Source organism: Anoplopoma fimbria, chromosome 8 (genome assembly GCF_027596085.1).
Source record: "Anoplopoma fimbria isolate UVic2021 breed Golden Eagle Sablefish chromosome 8, Afim_UVic_2022, whole genome shotgun sequence".
NCBI classification, from domain to species: domain Eukaryota; kingdom Metazoa; phylum Chordata; class Actinopteri; order Perciformes; family Anoplopomatidae; genus Anoplopoma; species Anoplopoma fimbria.
Genome location: NC_072456.1, coordinates 13,552,335 through 13,571,794, shown reverse-complemented (window position 1 = coordinate 13,571,794; position 19,460 = coordinate 13,552,335). Strand labels below are relative to the sequence as shown.

Genomic DNA, 19,460 nt, shown 5'->3' with positions numbered 1-19,460 from the left:
GAACAGAGGGAGAGAGTTGTGTACAAGACGAAGACAGTTTATCAACGTTTTTATCAACGGGTATTTTAATGTAAACACATCCAAAATATATTGTACAATTGAGGCCATTATCCAGATGTGTTGATCACGTGTCGGATGAGGAATAGCAGACCGGAGCCAAATCCTTGTCCTTGTTGCTTTCAAGCTGCGTTAAGACCCAAAAGTGGAATGGAATAAAACAATTACAGATGTAATTGGCATTTACATGGCATATAGCCAAGTTCAAATTTAATTTAGTGAAACTCCTGTGTACTCCTACTACACACTTTACTATGCATTTTGGTATTCTTAATTTCGTAGCGTAAGGGATGCTTTTCAATCATATAGCTTTATGTGACCCGTTTGTTCAGTGCTGGTACAGTGTAGTACAATAATTAGCAGTTATTTTGTCACATATTGGGTTGGGTGACCATGGATATAAGAAAAAAGGAATTTTATGAAAAATGGATGTTATATGAGCAATCTTACTGTTCATTGTTAGAGCAGTTATCATATTGAAAATGCCTTTAGATAAGTACCAGCAATCACAGTTTTTGATTATGCATTTGTTAACATTATCATTGAGAGATGCAGCACAATTTGTTAAACTGTGTCACTGTATTCTACTAAATTATTACTGATGCAAAAATTTAAGTCAGCCAATTGACATTTTTTTTCCACCATTTTAGGCAAGTCATTGTATGTCCAAAGATTGTATGAAAAGCTGGATGGAAGTGATGAACAAGGAACTGCATTTAAGAAGTGCATCCCACTAACTGAACATGAGGTTGATGACCACAAGATTCTCCTGTCTTTGTATGACACACCAAAACAAAAAGATCTCATGGTGTTTCACTTTGACGTCACATCATCAGTAAGCAATGTTTGTCTGCAAGTCAACAATGTATTTACGCATAACATTAAGCTTTTTTCTAATAATGCATTTAATAATTCCCAGGTGCAAAAAGGCTTGAATGAATTCCTTTTCAAGCTTTTATTTTTGCGTTACTTGATGGATTCAGATGGGCTGATGTGGCGCTGCAGCCAGAAACACTTGTACATCATCGAGTTACTCGAATCAACAAATCATCATCAAAGAAATGACCCCGCATCTGTAAGTTGACATTTACTCTTTGTGCGTTGTTCATCTTATGAAATCATACCACACCATTTTATGGGTTTCCTTTCATTATGATATTATTGTACAGTTAAATGTTTTGATAACAGATTCTCAAATGACTAAATTTGACCTGCGTGTTACGCAATGTAGATACATAAAACCACATCCTCCAAGCATTTTCTTTTGCATATAGGACAAATATGCTATGGAGGTAATTGCATCTACTGCAGTTAGTAGGGGGGTGCGGTTTAACTTTTTAGAGAAATAAATGTTCTCAATGTCTTTGAGAGGATTGGCTTGCTTGCTTGCTTGCTTGCTTGCTTGCTTGATTGATTGATTGATTGATTGATTGATTGATTGATTGATTGATTGATTCTAAACTTCATGTTTATTTGTATATTTTCAGGGACGAAAGGAGAACTTTGCATTTTCAGACGTTTTCCCGAAGGTGTTTTGTCGTCCACCAAAGGAGGTTCTGGCTTTGGAAATGAGGAGAGAAAAAAATACTGACCCGGAGGGTGATGACCCCCTCATGGATGACGAAAGTTTCAGGAGTGAAGCTTATCAAAGACCATACCAGTACCTTACACGTTTTTACAACAATAACAATCTTGACCAGTTCACTTACCAGGGCATAGAAGGGACTCATGCAGAGTGTCTTCAGATACTCTTGATCTACTGTGGCATAATAGATCCATCATGGGCAGAGCTACGTAACTTTGTCTGGTTCCTAAATCTTCAGTTACAAGACTGTGAGAATACAGTATTCTGCAATTTTGAGTTTGTTGGAGACACTCTTCGTGGGTTCAAAAACTTTGTGGTTGAGTTCATGATCTTGATGTCCAAAGACTTTGCAACCCCATCACTATGCATCACCGACCAGAGCCCAGGGAGGCAACATATTGACGTCAGTGGGGTTAACGAAAGAGACTTAGCTCCATTCCTCATTAGAAAAAGGTGGGAATCCGAGCCACATCCATACATCTTTTTTAATGATGACCACACCTCCATGACATTTATTGGGTTTCACCTGGAGCTCAATAATCAGAGAGGGGTTGATGCCATAAATCCCCTGACACGAGAAGTGATAAAGAAAAACATCATGACACAAGAGCTGTACAACGGCTTAAGACTTCAGAGAGTCCCTTTTAATAGAGACTTCGATCAGCTTCCTCGAGCTGACAAGATTGAACATCTGTGCAGTGTGCTTGGCATCAAGTGGCCAACAGATCCTGATGAAACATATGAACTGACCACCGATAATATTCTCAAAATGATGGCCATTCATATGCGATTTAGGTGTGGCATCCCGGTCATCATAATGGGTGAAACAGGATGTGGTAAGACAAGGCTCATAAAGTTTATGTGTGAACTGAGAAGGTGTGGAGCAGCAGCCGAAAACATGAAACTGGTCAAAGTTCATGGAGGAACTACATCAGAAATGATATATGAGAAAGTGAAGCAAGCAGAAATTCTTTCAAGGACCAATAAAGAGAATCACGGATTTGACTCAGTTCTTTTCTTTGATGAGGCAAACACCACAGAAGCCATCAGCAGCATTAAGGAGATCATTTGTGATAACTCTATACAGGGACAACAACTTGGCTCGCAAACAGGACTACAGATTGTTGCTGCATGCAACCCCTACAGGAAGCATACAGACAAGATGATTGAAAGGCTAGAGGCATCTGGACTGGGATACCGGGTCAGGGCTGAGGAGACTGAAGACAAACTTGGCTCCATCCCTCTCCGTCAGCTTGTGTATCGTGTTCATCTGCTACCCCCCAGCATGATCCCTCTTGTTTGGGACTTTGGGCAACTCAATGACTCAACAGAGCACATGTATATTGAACAAATAGTACAAAGACAGGCAAAGGCCAACTCAATTGAGAAGCATCATATTCCAACTATAACTAAGGTGTTGACGTCTTCACAAAAGTTCATGAGGGAGAGGAAAGATGAATGCAGCTTTGTCAGTTTAAGGGATGTTGAACGTTGCATGCACGTGTTTGCGTGGTTCCACAAAAATCACCCCATGTTTGCTGAGGAACTGAGATCATTCTTTCAAGAGGAATGTCGGAGGAAAAAAAAGATGTCGCCATTTTCACCTGCTTGTGACAGAGTGATCTGGGCACTCTTGATGGCCACTGGAGTGTGCTATCAGTCCTGCTTGGAGGACAAAAGGCTGTATCGGAAAATGATCAAAGAGTTGCTTTCTTGTAACACTAGAGAAATCCAACTCATGCAAGACCTCCTTCTCAATGGCGTACCCATGGGTGAGACAATAGCCAGAAATGAAGCTCTGAAAGAAAACTTCTTCATGATGGTGATCTGTGTTGAGCTAAGAATTCCCTTGTTTATTGTTGGGAAACCAGGGAGCTCCAAATCACTGTCCAAAACCCTAATTGCCGATGCGATGCAGGGCCCTGCATCGCATTCTGAACTCTACAAGAGGCTGAAACAGATACATCTGGTGTCCTTCCAGTGCAGCCCTCATTCAACTCCTGAAGGAATCATCAGCACATTCAAACAGTGTGCTCGCTTTCAGGAAAGCAAAAACTTGGATGAATACATCTCAGTAGTTGTTCTTGACGAGATTGGATTGGCTGAAGATTCCCCTAAAATGCCACTCAAAACTCTGCACCCATTGCTGGAAGAGGGCTGTGTTGACGATGAGCCACAACCTCATAAAAGGGTTGGGTTCATTGGAATTTCCAACTGGGCACTGGACCCTGCCAAAATGAATCGAGGAATATTTGTGTCACGTGGAGATCCAAACAAGCAAGAGCTCATCAAAAGTGCTAAAGGGATATGCTCATCTGATGAAAAGGTTCTTGAAAAGATCAAACACCTCTTTGATCCTTTTGCAAAAGCATATATGACAGTATGCGAAGAAGGCAGAGGTTTTTTTGGTCTGCGGGATTTCTACAGTCTGATAAAGATGATATTTTCAATCACTAAAATCAGCAATGAGAGTCCCACCGCAGATGAAATCACTGAAGCAGTCCTGAGAAACTTCAGCGGAAAAGATGATGTGGATGTGATGAGCATATTCAACAAAGAACTCACAGATAACTTTGTCAATGCCAGCATCACCACCTTTAAGTTGGTCGAGCAAAGCATCTCTCCAGCTCGCCAAGAGGAAGAAAGTCGTTACCTTTTAATCCTCACCAAAAACTATGCAGCTCTTCAGATTCTGCAACAGATATTCTTCTGTCACCGAATCCATCCAGAGATCATCTTTGGGTCCAGTTTCCCAAAGGACCAGGAATACACGCAGATTTGTAGGAACATCAATCGTGTCAAGGTTTGCATGGAGACTGGACAGACAGTTGTGCTTCTGAACCTTCAGAACCTGTATGAAAGTCTGTATGATGCTCTCAACCAATACTATGTGACCCTAGGGGGTCAAAAGTATGTTGATCTTGGATTAGGAACACATCGTGTGAAATGCAGAGTCCACAAAAACTTCAGGCTCATTGTCATTGAAGAGAAAGAGGTGGTCTACAAGCAGTTTCCAATCCCACTGATCAACAGATTGGAAAAACACTACCTTGACATCAACACTGTTCTCATAGATGAGAAGAAGGACATTGCGAGACAACTAGAGAAATGGGTTGATATTTTTGTCTCCTTAAGTGGTCAACACTCCATGAAAAAGCAACATGTTCCAAGTGATGTCTTCATCGGCTACCACTCAGACACATGCTCCTCTGTGGTCCTGCAAGTAACAGAAAATCAAAGTGATGAAACAGATTCTCAGACCATCCTGAACAAAGCTAAAGACATCATGCTCAACTGTGCCACTCCAGACTCAGTTGTTCGTTTGGACAAATCCAGACTGCCTGATGATGAAAGAGAACATTTAATGAAACAATATGTTCAAGAAGAGATGCACAGTTCATTGGGAGACTACATTGTCCATCACACACAGCAGTTGGAACAGTCCCAGTTCTTCTTCACTGAGGTATTTTTTTTTCTAATCTATCAAATTTAACAGCACAAATATCACCCTAAAACATTGTAGCACTTAAAACGCAATTGGAAATATGCTTTGCCTTTCATTGACCATAATTGTCATTCTCAGTTTAAAAGTCTTGTATAATTCCCATGCCATCTCTATCCAATCTTAAACTTTTGTTAAGTAAGCTTTTGTTTCCATATTTGAATATCTTCATGGGAAGTGAATATAGCAGATTAAAGTACAAATCAAAGTTGACCCCTAACTTGTGGCATGCATGATAAATCATTGATGAAACATAACAATGTAACATCTACGGTTGTAACGGTTCTGTTAGCAGAAACCAATGAGAAATTGGTTGCATAATATTTTCTAATTCTTAGTTTGTTGTTTTTTAAAGGTCACAACATTTTCCAGGCTGCTGACTGCAGCAGACACTCAACAACTGCAGGATGTGATAAAGCTTGATGGTATCAAACTGCTATCACTGCAACAGTTTGACACAGAGTACTCCTTTCTCAAGAAAATCCGGTGTGTAAATATAGTGTAAAGATCATGTCACATCTGCTTAGGTGCTCATTTGAATCTAACTAAATGATGGCCTTTTCCCACATCCTTGTGCTTATTTTTTTGGGACAATTTTTTCTTAAAATTATAAAACCGAAAATGTTTTGCATTATACTGAGTAGATGTAATACTCTCTATTTTAATGTAATTCATGCCTATGTTCTGGTACTAGGGAATTTCTTGGCTCAACACCTGCAGACAAAGTGCTCATTATCCAAACAGACTATGATGAAGACTCCAGAAGGAGGAATATTCTTTCCTCAGCCAAGTGAGTTTGAAGATCATCACATATTACTTCTTTAACATTTTTTCATAACATAAGCACTAAAGATCACAGACTAAATGCATTGATTTCTCAGGTATTCATGCATCAATGAAATAAACAAGTGGGCCACTACTGGAAACACAAAGACATTTGTGTACTTTGTCACCAAGCTTCCTCGAATCGAGGGTGGGACCTCCTATGTTGGGTTTCAAGGCGGTTAGTCCTACTATTACACACGCACACACAACATGGTTGGTAAATAGGTCTATTTCATGTCAGCGACTCTGTCACAATGTGCTTGATTACCACAACAACAACAAAAATAATGGTATTAATATGAATTTATATAGCACCCCTGATACACAAACATGTAGTGCAAAGTGTTGCACATTAAGAGTAACATCAAGAAACAAATTTTAAAAAGAGCAGACCATTTAAATAACAGTTAAAACTTACATTTTGTGTTTTTATTGATATTACTTTTTTTGTATTAATTAAAACAATTTCAGGTCCTTGGAGGTCTGTTCACATTGATGATCTCAGAAGATCAAAAGAGTTTGTGTCTGATGTTCATTCCCTGAAAAATCTGCGCATAAGTGAACTTTTTGAAGATCCACCTGAGGGTAATTTATCAAAAATCATATTCTTCTTAAGAATGTTACATATTTTAAGTATATGAATTTAATCACCTAGAATTGACTTTCTTTTCAAGCCATGGAGACAGAAGATGACACCGATGTTCCACAGGAAAAGGACGCCAATGTGAGTGTAATTTACCACCCATAGTCACAAACCTGGAAGAATATCCTACATAAGCAAATGCAATTTACTTAGCTTTGATGCACGGTTAATTTCAAACTAATTGTTGACGTTTCCAATCACATTTCTTTTAAGTTTGATATCTGTTTATGCAATATTTTTTAATTGAGGCCTGACATATCCAGCATAACAAGTAATTCTACAAACCTAAGTCTGAAACAAACACAAATTGGGCCTCGTGCAAGAACCACTCGCACAAACAAATTTGTTCTTAAGTTTCTTGTACAAGTGATTTAGGAGAACTTGCCGCATTCTGCAATTTTATTTTATTTTAATGTTCTCTCTGTTACGTACATTCTTTCCAGACCTGTCATAGGAGTAATTTGCAAATAGTCTGCTGTTATCCAAAATTTGTTTTTCAATGATGAATTGTATAGTTCATTACTTTGAAGCAATTTACATTAGAAAATCCGATATAAATTAAACTGCTTCCTTATGTTGACATTTTCCTGTTTGACTCTGCAATTTAAATTAGAATATAATCCAAAATTGGCTATTGATGCTATTGTGTAACATTACAATATCAATATGAACATCTCAATCTGCAAAACAACTTAAATTATGCACTTATTAAAGGTTAATTTGTCTCTGTGCATAATAAGGTCAGAGACAGATATATTGTCAGAGACAGATGGGCGGGTCATCACATGCATCACATGCAGGTTTATGCAAGTGGTTGTCCAGGGGAACATCTTCTGTTGCAATACCTGCAGTGCAACATCACCTATAATGGCACATAGTCTTTAAGCCATTTTCATTTCAAACCATCTTTGTTGAATTTCAGAGACAGTGCCACCCTTAGGTGACACGACATTAACAGCACTCATTATTATCTCCCATTCCGTGGCGAGTAGGTCCCTTAATTCCTCTGCTGACCCTGTTAAAAAGTAAAGAATTTCCTTTATGGTTCTTCGAAAGCAGGACTAAAATCTCAGAACTTGTAAAGTTCTTCTCTTTAATTCTTTGGTGCCTTTTTCATGAATGAACACTTCCGGACTTATGGGGCAGGACGTGTTGCCTTATATGGCATAATTGGGGGGATAATTATGCTTATCTACAATTGTCATGAACACATGCTTATTTACGTACAGGTGGCATTCGTCATGTCTACTCTGCTCACAGTTAACTGAAGTTAGGAGCGCTTATTGAATCTGAGGTGGCACTTTCCTACGAGCCAACCATACATAAAAAAGTAAGAGAAATTTAAGATGAGAATACAAAATTGTTCTTGTGTGAAGGCCTATTGAGAGGAGACAACTGACTCAGACATGAAAATGGCAAGCATCTATCCACAGCCAAGTCTTCTTTATGATTTGGCAGAGAAATCGTGGCTTCACCATGATTTCATGAATCACTTACTCGTGGCCTTTGGACTTTGTTGGAGGATTAATTTGCAGGACATTTTGCCTTTTTCAGATGTTGGTCTGCTGTTGTTAATTTATTTTTTTATGTTCTTTGGAGGTTTTGGGAGATTTGTTTGATATATCAGAACTGATGAGGAGCTGTGTGCAGAGTGCAGTGAGCATGCTCAGAGATGCAGCAGACAGTGGAGAACTCAGCACTAAGAGAGTGGAGAGCCTGCTCACACTTTTGGATGAAAGTCAGACACAAGGTTAGTTTTTTTATTTTAATATCAGGCCTTCGTTATACACATCTACTCTGTGTGCAGTGAAAATGCAACTTACCGACTTTTGTTTTAAAGGTGTGTTTGCAAACATTTTGAGGAAGCGTCTCCACTCGCTGTTAGAGGACTATGAGGCTAACATCCCCAATCCAAAAAGCTGGGTTCTAACAGAGGCATCTAATGTCAATGCTCTTCAAGAGGGGGGGACATTCCTGTAGGTCTCTCCTTCACATCCCTTTCCATCCTCTTTGCTGTATTTGCATACAGTTATTTGTTCATAACTTATTGAAATCTATTAATGGTGTAAAATGTAAAATGCACTACTTCAAACTTCAGAGTAGCAAGCTATTTAACTGTTTATCGCTGCATGTTTATCACTCTCACAATTACAATTTTGAATACAAACACAGATATACAGTTGATTTTAAGTAAATCATGTGAATATTTCTCACAGACACACATTGTGGAGGAAAATCCAAGCAGTTGTCACTCCACTTCTAGCTAACTTGGTCTCAGTCATTGACCGAGATTGCAACATTGACCTTCTGCTGAATGAATGCGATGACATCAGGAACCTATGGCTTGAGATATTTGGGAGCAAAGAGATGCTCCAAGTACCTTATGTGAGGGTGGAAAACGAGTGAGTATCTCTTGGCTTTATGATCATAATATCTATTCAGCACAAATGCTTCCATTTTAGATGGAATTTTGAATAAAGGCATCAAAAATACAAGTAAACTCAAGTGAAAACAGCACCAGTTAGATGCTATTCTGGCTTACATCAATATTGTGATTCCTCTGTCTTGCAAATCGGATTCATAACATTTGCCTGTGGCCTCTCCTACAGCTCCAGTGTCTTAATGGTACAAAGCCATAGCACAGGTGGCAACACCATGCATTGCCGCATGCCCTTCAGCTGGTGGATCAAAGACTTCCTGGATGGGCTCATGATGCACACATCCAGACATGAAGGTAAATATCATACCATATAGGTGACATTTCCAAATGCCCTCTGTCATTAAGTTGTTGTACATTTAAAGTACTACCCTAACTTATCAGTGGCATTCTCAACCTTTCCTCTTTGCAGCACATTCACCTCGTCATTTTCAAGAGCTGTTCTTGAACACTCCACTTGGCAGTTACATGGCTAAAAATGTGGATGAAAAAATTAGGAAAGAATTTTTCGAAAGGTATCTGCAGGATTTTGTTTCCATGACAATGAAAGGGGCATCAGATGAAGAATTGCAGGTGAGGGTACATACATTTGTGTGTCCACAGTGACCGTGTTCATTAGCTGCTATATACACTTATCTCCCTTCCTAAAAACATTTAATTAATTTTGTGTATTTAAAAAGTCCAATCAAGTGCCGGCAAATATTATAATCCAATAAAAAAAATTCCAGTTCCTCAAAATGTAGTATAGACTGAATAAAACCCTTTTTGACAAAGAGTCAGCTTAAACAGAACATTATAAGCTCTAGAATGATGGATTTTCATATCATTTTCTGATCCTTTTTTACAGTAGCTACCTATTGAAATAAACACTGAATGACCAGTGTGACAAATATAATGCACAACATATTTGACAGGAATGAAAAAGAACACCTTACAATAACAGGAGCATTATAGACAGCTCACACAAGGGAAATATACTAAGAAAATGGCATTGTGCAAGTGGGATTTGGTTTTCATTGAATTTGTTGGAGCTATCTGTTTGTATTCAGCTTCTAATTTACTCAGCCCCTGGACCTTAATGTCTGAAGAATAGAGTTTATTGATTGTATTAATTTCCACTGTTAGTCCAGGGGATGAGGGGAGCAACAATAAAATTAAACCAGAGAAAAACAATCAAGGAAACAAAGGTATATGCCATTGACAAGGAATTTATTTAGAAATGAAAGTCTCAAACACTTTAAACAAACAACAACTGAACATTAAATTCAAAATACTAAGTCAAACACTAAACCCACAGACAAAGGCATTCTCTCACAAAGAGGGTGTAAGTTTGCAGACCCCAGCAGAAACTAGCATCATGCTAGTATACATTGCTGTAGTTAAAAACAAATGCTGTATTATTAATTAATTAATCTACTTGTGCGTTTACTCTTTAGCTCTTGTGTCACTCCCTGGCCAGCTGTGTTGATGAATTACAAAGACGAAAAAGAGATGAAGAGGAGCTTTCTCTTCCTCACATCCACATCGCCTACCATTTCTACCAAAGTCGTCTTCAGAACCTCTCGCGGATGATGTCTCTTCAGCCTGATGTTGTTTCTCTTTTGGGGAGAAACAAGCACATTAGACATTGTCCAGAGATGGTAAATGCATTTCAAAATTTCAGTCTTCTCAGACTGCAGATCAATACCCATCAAACTTGAGGCCTGTGATGCTAATTTTTCTGTATAATTTGTTATTGAGTAATTTCCAAGCACATTCTGACCATCCACTTAGTCTCCCCCTAAACAAAGTCAATAAAGTGTTATCATACGATTTTTAGAGATTAAAAAAAATGTCAATGATTGTATAGTATATGGTGTTGTGCTGGGTACAACACCATATATTGTGAACAGTAGACTTGCTTTAAAAATTCACTTTAAAAATTACGAATGTAACAATACCTTGGAACTGCATAAACAAAAAAATTGACCACCGTAAAATTCTGTAATCTTTAAGATTCTTTTAATTGGATGTTTTCCATATTATTAGGCTCCTTCGATAGATTTTTAAAAATTTTCAAAAATACGAAACCCCTACCAAACTATTTTTTGGTCCTGTAGGTTTTGGATGTCCATGCAGCCAAGGCATGTGTTGAATGCCTGGAGTCTGCTAACTTGGATACTGATGCTCTATGCCAGACCTGGCTAAAGCAGGTGAAGAGGCTGCAAGCCTCTTTGGAGTTGATTTGCTCTCAACATAACACCAAACACTATGGAGAGCGATGCAAAGAAAGACTCAGTGATGTCAGGTAAGATGCTTATGCACTGAAATGGGGGTAAAATACTTAATGGCTTTTGTCTGGATGCTCTGGTTTCTTCCCACAGTCACCAAACAGGTGACTTGGGAACTCCAAATTGCCCATAAATGTGAAGGTTTTTGTTGTCTCCCATGTGTCCCTTTGATAGACTGGTGCTGATACCCAGGCCTGGCTTACAGTGTTTGCTAGAATAAGCTCTACCCTTTCATCACTAACACCATGAGCTATTTAGAAACTGAATGCATGCATGTTTCACATAGTAATAAAATACCAAAGTCAAACTCGTGACAGCGTTTATAGTGATGGTGACCAACCATGCCAGAAATAAAGAGTGCTCATGATTCAGTCAGAAGAATTTATGAAATACAATATAAAACCTAATAAGCTCCAGGGATCTTGGGCAGTGGTACTGTTTCACATTGCAAAGGCCATGTATTTAATGAGTAAATTGAATGTTTTAGTCGTCATGTAGTGCTTACCATCTCTGCTGACCAATTTTCTGTGTAAGCCGTGCACCGATGTATAAATACTGTTATGGTGAATCTGTATATCAACAAATTAACTGTGATTTTGGTCTGTAAAACTTTAAAGTAATGGCTGGAAGCGCATCTACATCCTCTCACTGTTTGTGGAACACATGCTTTTGGGTTTCAATAATGACGAGAATCAGCTCAGAGCACTGGTCCTGAACCACATTCAAACCTTAAGCAAGGTGAGTAGATTTTTATTGACCAATTTATTTTTAAAAGTGTGGCCTACATCCAATGTAGTAGGGGCTCTTTTTTGTAACCCAACTTCCTTGAGGTGTATTTTGTTGAATTTAAAACACTTTCAGCCAACGGAAAAATCCCCATTGAGTCTAATGTCTTATTCATGTCTTTTTCTAAGGTTCTAGAGGAAAATGCTGATGTAAAATCAATGAAGGCTTTTCAAGCCATGATTATCGTACTAAAGTCCTGTAAGCAGGGGGCAAGTGATCAGATTTTCAGGTAAGTGCTTGTTAATTTGACAGTTAAGTTATTTGTAATGAAATAGTGAAGAATCTTCTTTTGCTACACTCCTGTGAATCTGATTGCGTTTGGTTTCATTCTTATAAAGGTTTGGACTTCAGTGTGCGGTGTGCATGAGGGAGCCCCAGGACCCTGTAGGGCTCCCATGCCATCACATCTACTGCCTATCATGCATCAGGGCAAGCCTTGACGCAGGACAGACATCCTGCCCGCATTGCAGACAACAGCTCCCAAACGATTTTCAGCCACACGTCTCTGAAGATATAATGTGGGTTTTTTTATATCTTATGTAACATTTAAATTGTGTATAAATCCAAAGGTGGAAATTTCTTCTCATGATCCAGAGTCAGTTACAGAATAGCCATTCTGTAGTTTTGGACTGTTAACGTGATGTAAGCTATTATGAACTTGATTCTTGGCTAACTACTAACTGCACCTGAAAATATGCTACAAACTGGATAACTGGGAAATGGCTGGCGACAGGGTGTCCTGTAAGAACTTCACCAGAGATGTCTGACTTAACTGTCAAGTAAAGTTTATTGAGATCCCAGATCAAAGCTTACAGTATAATTAAACAATAACACAGGCCATTGTATATCTATGTACATTATTAAGTGTACAGGATTTTTTTTTATTGTACAGTGCTTAGCAACTCTTTTTAATGAGCCATCTGCCATAAAATTCATATGTGCACAGATCAGAAATTTCTGTCGTGCATTCACTTATAATGTATGTGAAGATGAACAGTGGACTGCAAACTGAGGGAGGAAAGTGACCTGACAGAGTAATATTTAGGGACAGAGTTGGCCAAGCTTAGCCACATTTGAAAAAGGTCTAATAAACACTGATAAAAATGAATTGCTTTTAATTCTTATGTTTCATTTGATTTTTGTGAATCTGCAGGATTTCCATTAAGAAAAATGCAGAATTCAGGCGGCGTTGCAATGGTTTCTTCATTGATCTGCTCTCCACTGTGTGCTTCAAGGACAACACGCCACCAGAAACACATGTCATCACCCACCTGTTGTCCTACCTGATGGTTGAGACAGGTACAACATCAAACACATTTTCAGTTTCCTCTTTGACACTGTATGTGACAGCTTTGACCATTTTGTACATAATTCACTATTATTGGGGACCATAAAAGCTAGGGTAAACAATGTATTTTAGAAGCATTATTTGTTTTACTTGTTGAACTTCTCCGTTAGCTTTCTAGAAATATCACAGTTTCGGGCAAGCGTGTCAAAAAGTATCAAAGCAGCGATGAGTGTAAGTCATTAATCTTGCAGAAACATTGCCTGCAATAGTCCACCCTCTGTTCCCCTCTCTGTCTCTCTTTCTCAAACACTACACATCACAAGCCCTGACTCTCCAGTCTGCTCATTTCTGTATTTGTCTCAGACCTCAGTCCCACAATTGTGCTACTCGAATGCTTAACATTGGAGGTTTGCAGGTCAAGTCCGGTTTGGGTGGTTGATTAACACATATATTTATGAGTAGGGTGCTGCGGGTCGGGGGGTTACGGGTAATATAAAACACTGACCAGTGCATCACTACAAAGTAGACAAAATTTCCAAAAGCTAACATGCAAGCTTGACAGCAGAGAAAACCAGCAAAACCCATGTCTGTTGTTTGCGTTCCTTATGAAAGTGTTAGGTCATGTTTTCTTACAAGTGAATGAGCCATGAGGTAGTTTAATACGGTTAGCAAGGACAACAATGTTTATTTGACAATGATTTATCTTTTTTTAATTTATTTCATCCTAATTTTTTTATATGTTGTTATTAATATTTATTCTAAATCATCTTTCAAACCAGAACATAAACAGATTCACACCAAAGATCTGTCGCCTTTTGACGAGACCCCGGATAGGAACCCAGTCGTGCGATCTGTGATCCTCAAGCTGCTTCTGAAGTTCAGGTAGGTTAACTAAATGTTTCACTGTAATGTTAAATTTCAACATCCAAATTTAAATGATGAGATACCTAGCATATATAAATGTCAGCTGTGTCAGCAACAGTGCAAATGGGTTTGACAGCATTGCTGCTATAACAATATTTAAGGTTTGGTTGAGAGAAAATGTCTGAATAGATTTAAGCTCCTCTGCTTCACTTACTAAGCTTTTTTCTGCATTTTACCAAGTCTATGATGAGCTCAACTGTGTTTCAGCTTTGATGAAGTCCAGGAGTATTTGCAGCAGCATTTGTCATCTATCGAAGAAAGCAGATTTGTGGATGAGGGGGATAAAGCAGAGCTGTATGCCTTGTACATAAACTGCTTGGAGGTAAAACATATTTTAAACAAATATATAACAGTATTGTTTAATAGAGTAAAAATGTACCAATAAAAGATGGAAAGAAGATTTCACTGAAGATTATATTATTATATAAATATATATTTATCAAGCAGCCAAAAAATGGTTTTGCTATAAAAGTCTATACTGAGAGCTCCTAAAACCAATCTTTTTTCTTTAACAGCTAAAACGCTGTTTAAAAAGTATAATGTTTAATGTCCTGCTAGCTTTTTTAGCAGGAGATGACACATCTCATTTGAAATTCCTTGTTTTTATGTAACTTTTTACACATTATTTGAGTGCCAGAAGTGTCAACAGTTTGTATAGTAATAAAACGACGACATTTTTTTTCAGCATTGTGGTACAGTTGTTTCCAGTGTTTTTATATTTTTTTTATTAGTCTAAGAATACAAATGTGTTTATATATTGATTGTAAAATGAGGCTGCCGTTTTAGATGTTAATAGGTCATATTTTTAGGATTTACATGAAAATCGGAAAAAACATGCAAAAGATTTGGGGTAAGCTATGAAAGTGAAAGATTCTGCTCCATCAGGGGGTAAGATACTTTTGCTAGAGGGCTGGTTATGAACCATGGGCCGCTATTTGCCTAACACTGCCCTACAATATCTGAATAGACAGAAAGGGTAATGGACGAGTTTGGATAACAGCTGAACCACAAACTTTTGTGTTGGTTTCTATTCATTGCTGATACAAGTCAATTGGAGTGAAAGTAAGCCTTTTCATCTTTTCTCTGCAGGACTCCATGTGGGAGAAAATGCCTCAGGAAGGCGACCGAGGAGGAGTGCTAAAGCCATTTTACAATGATGAAACACAATTCCTGCGCTTCATTTTGGCTGAAGTCCCTTCTGTTCCAGCAACAGTATCTATTCAACATCTGCGGCACATCGCACGATTGCGTCTGTCCCTCACCATGGCTGCCCAGCTCATCAGTGACAACTTGTCTGGTAAGGGATAACTTCACTATTGCTGACAGTTTGCATTGGTAAGCACTTCTTAAAAAATGGACTCTATTGTAATATGTTGCTGTTGCAGACAACAATGTCCCAGACGGAGCAGAAGATTTCCTGAACATGATGATTAAGCTCTGTGAGGACAGTGGGAATGATTGGTACCGTGTTTACCTGATCCGCAAGCTCAGCGAATGGCAGGGTGTTGAGTCCGTCCAGACGCTGGTGAAACAACCAAATTTCAGCTGGCTTTTTCCTACAGAGATCCATCAGCAGGTACACCACCATTCATTAGTAAATCTACTATTAAAAATATATGTCACAATAATTACACTATGCAGCAAGTGGGGCCACTCATCAGCAGCAGACTATCATTTGATATCAGCGTTAGCAGGTCTGCATTTACTTAAACATGAAAACAAACCATGGAGTCAAATTTATTCTAGTTATTGGATGACCTCTGAACCAGGGATCCACCTAGACATCTCAATCCATTTAATATCTATATATTTTGATATATTACCTTATTATTGTTTTTTCTCCTCTATTTCCTTTCGTGATGTGACCAGAATGAAGATGGAGGCCAGATGGATCAGTATCTTGTGTATGGAGAAGAATACAAGGCGGTGAGGGATGCAGTTGCCAGGGCAGTTGTGGGCGGTAATGTCGAGCAGATAGAAGACGTCTGTGAGGTATTTAAATTTAATTTACCAAACATTTTTATTTTTAACCTGCAATCTATAGGTTTAGTTTACTTTTCATTTATAAGATGCATATCATGCATGGCATGATTTTGAATTGTTTAGCCTTTTAACTACAAATCAAATCTACTTTACATCACAGGTAATCAATTCCAGCAATTAAACACCGTTGCTGTGTATTAAGAGAGTTATCTTACTTTGTTTTTACCATTCAAGACGGTTTCCATTAATTTCTTAATTTGTTAGAAAATACACTAGTCGAGTCCTGGAGGTTGGTTCAGCTGTGTAATCAATCACAGGGATGTCTAAATGGAAAGGTCCAGTACAGACTTTTAAAATCAGTTTGCTCTTAAAACGCATTACCATGCAATGATGTAATGTTTACCAAGAACAAGTTAAGTGACTTTATGTTCACTGTGATGAACTGCACAAATGTTCACACTGTACGGTAAAGATTGGAAATCAATGGGTGCCTGAAATGGGGCAAATAAAGATCTAACAGTCTAAAACTAAATAGTTTAAGAGCTAAAACTTAAACTCACTATTTAATCTTTTTTTTCTCCATTGATTTAGAAATGCACCGCGCCACCAAGGAAACGAACAATGTTCATCCTCCTGGCGCTTTTCCGAGAAGTTACTACTCTGTACAGATCTGCAAATACGGGTCTTCATCCGACTCCTGAGGTATGAAGAGTTATAAGATACACCTGATGTAGAAACTGAATAATATATTACACATCTCAGACCATAGGACGCAGCCAAGAGCTGAACAGGGGCTGATCTTATTCAGGAAAACATGGCACAGATTTTGATTGTTTACTTGATTAAATTCTTAATTTACAAAATGAATGTGTGACTAAAAGTAAAGACCAATCTGGGGACAAGAAATCCCTTATAAACATGCAAATTCAAGAATTCAAAGATCATTTATTGTCCTTATGCAACACGGGGTAGCACAACGAAATGAGGTCTAGTCAATTTATGCTACACAAGGAAAAAATGACAAAACAAAATCACTAGGCCAGTGCTTTTTTTTTTCAATCAGGAAGAATGTAAACAGCAGCAACAAAAACACCATTCTCTGGTCAGATAATATGGCCGGCATATTAACATAAAATAATTCAACATCAGGTAAACATTGTCCATCAACTTCGACCATGTTTGAGAGCCAATCATCATTAATGTAAACTAAATACAGAGTCCACCTCCTCTTTGCCAACCGGAGTTCTGCACTCTGTCCGCCCATCAAGCACAGCTTGATCTGGGATGCCACGGTGGGCCCAGGTCTCTGTGAAGATGTGGGCACAACAATACAGTTAGCAAGTTCCCATTGCTAGTCTTATGTTATCGATCTTATTTTCCTGTGAGTGGATATTAGCCAGGAGCAGTCTGTGTAGTGGAACAGCCTTAGATCCTAGCTGGGTTGGCTTAGCTTTCATCTCGACTATGCTTTCGGAGGCATTTGGCCCAGCTGGTATGGCTGGGGTGTCGGAGAATTGAGTGAGCAGTGATCATCTCAAGGTCTGCTGCACTTCATCCAATCCCCAATATGGATGAATGTATCTCTCTCATATGCTATATGTGCTCCAGTAATAAAGACAAAATGACAACAGATTAAAACAAAAATGTTTACGGGAGCTGCCGGCTGCTGTAGTACATTTTAAAATAATCTAATTTTAGCCATAGCTAAGTAATTTAATAACTGCATGTTGAGTGGAAATGTTTCAATATTGATGGACCTCAGTGTGCAGTGCATCACACTAACAAATATCTTTACCTTTCAACAGGAAAGATGAACATATTCCCGGGTCATTTATCAACAAATTTGTAGATTGGGTCCCCTGGGTGGCCCAAACAAATACAACATTTACACACCTCCAGGCTGTGGGGCTTCTAGTTCTAGATTTGTTCAAGTGTGGGAAACCAGTGAAGGATTGGGCCCCCGAGGCTGAAAGTATTTTAACTTGTGCGCGCCATTCTGGGAGGAAATTAGATTAAGGGGGATAACACGAACATCCTGCCTGCACATAGGGGGGATTTGTCACTCAAAAATGTGACGCAGTTAAAAAATTATATTTTTCTGTAACAGTTCAAAAACAGAAAAGATTGATACCCATGATCATCCTTTAAGAAGTCATCATCATTATTTTTGCAAGACATTTAAACTCCAGAGCCACACCAGACAAACATTTTTTACAAGCTGAGATAAAATCGCGGATTTTAATGATTTTAATGAAATGATTCCCCTTTAACAACAAAGCTATCAAGAGTTCACCAAATTGTTATTTACGAATCTGGAAGTAAAACAATGACATAACTGTTCAAGATTTGCTCCATGATGCAGAAATGTACATTGCTTTGACCAATTGTTCTTCTTGGAACTTTGGTAGTATTGATCAACCTTCAGCTGATATTTTGTTATCAAATGTTTTATAATGTTGCTATAAAAGTCTTGCTTCTTAACTCTGTATGTCTTCTAATATCTCCCTGTTAGCGATGCCAAGCCTTTGGAGAGCTCATCCAGGGCTCAACGTATCTACATCAAAGAGAAGTAAGGAATTTTGCCTCAGCCTTGGTTCACAACAGGTTGGGAGGCCTGGCCATGACCCCTGACAAAGCTATTGTGGACAACAATATCATCGAGCTGGCCATCCATCTGGCAGTTGTGCTGCTCACTGGGACTCACCTCCTGCTGATGCCGCTCAAGCAACTTGGTCTTTCTCCTGAAAATATGCAGGTAAACGTGTTACTGCATTTCTAGATCCTTGCAACAACTCTCCTTTGTGTCAAATGACAGAAAGCTGTCAATTTTACATCTTTTAGGTGCCTTACTTAGTCTAGTGTTGGGAGTGTTTTCAAACTTGAGTGGATGGGGATTTTTATCCCAAGACCAATTGTTGTAACAGAACAGTTCTAAGGAAAACCCCTTAAATTATTCATGTTACTTACTTACAGGTGGCATTTATACCCACAATGCCTGATGACATGTTAGCTGTTGCCCAGGCAGTCATACAACAAGACTATGGGCAACTCACTTGGTATGGTAAGTATTATTCATTCATACATAAACAACAACACACACACACACACACACACACACACACACACACACACACACACACACACACACACACACACACAC

The 19,460-nt window shown here is 38.6% G+C and overlaps 1 protein-coding gene across 1 annotated transcript in view; it reads left to right on the top strand.

The window, feature by feature from the left end:
* The window catches only part of LOC129094106 (E3 ubiquitin-protein ligase rnf213-alpha-like), a 36,536-nt gene that overhangs the window by 7,780 nt on the left and 9,296 nt on the right, over window positions 1-19,460 (top strand). Inside the window, exons 13-39 of the mRNA XM_054602135.1 lie at window positions 708-892; window positions 977-1,132; window positions 1,545-5,105; window positions 5,500-5,630; window positions 5,839-5,934; window positions 6,026-6,147; window positions 6,441-6,554; window positions 6,644-6,693; window positions 8,212-8,362; window positions 8,453-8,588; window positions 8,829-9,014; window positions 9,222-9,346; window positions 9,462-9,622; window positions 10,486-10,689; window positions 11,149-11,336; window positions 11,937-12,057; window positions 12,234-12,334; window positions 12,444-12,623; window positions 13,259-13,404; window positions 14,173-14,275; window positions 14,525-14,639; window positions 15,407-15,614; window positions 15,703-15,893; window positions 16,187-16,309; window positions 16,892-17,002; window positions 18,813-19,055; window positions 19,274-19,361. Of these exons, the coding sequence (XP_054458110.1) occupies window positions 708-892; window positions 977-1,132; window positions 1,545-5,105; window positions 5,500-5,630; window positions 5,839-5,934; window positions 6,026-6,147; window positions 6,441-6,554; window positions 6,644-6,693; window positions 8,212-8,362; window positions 8,453-8,588; window positions 8,829-9,014; window positions 9,222-9,346; window positions 9,462-9,622; window positions 10,486-10,689; window positions 11,149-11,336; window positions 11,937-12,057; window positions 12,234-12,334; window positions 12,444-12,623; window positions 13,259-13,404; window positions 14,173-14,275; window positions 14,525-14,639; window positions 15,407-15,614; window positions 15,703-15,893; window positions 16,187-16,309; window positions 16,892-17,002; window positions 18,813-19,055; window positions 19,274-19,361 (7,296 nt within the window). The remainder of the gene's footprint in view (window positions 1-707; window positions 893-976; window positions 1,133-1,544; window positions 5,106-5,499; window positions 5,631-5,838; window positions 5,935-6,025; window positions 6,148-6,440; window positions 6,555-6,643; window positions 6,694-8,211; window positions 8,363-8,452; window positions 8,589-8,828; window positions 9,015-9,221; window positions 9,347-9,461; window positions 9,623-10,485; window positions 10,690-11,148; window positions 11,337-11,936; window positions 12,058-12,233; window positions 12,335-12,443; window positions 12,624-13,258; window positions 13,405-14,172; window positions 14,276-14,524; window positions 14,640-15,406; window positions 15,615-15,702; window positions 15,894-16,186; window positions 16,310-16,891; window positions 17,003-18,812; window positions 19,056-19,273; window positions 19,362-19,460) is intronic.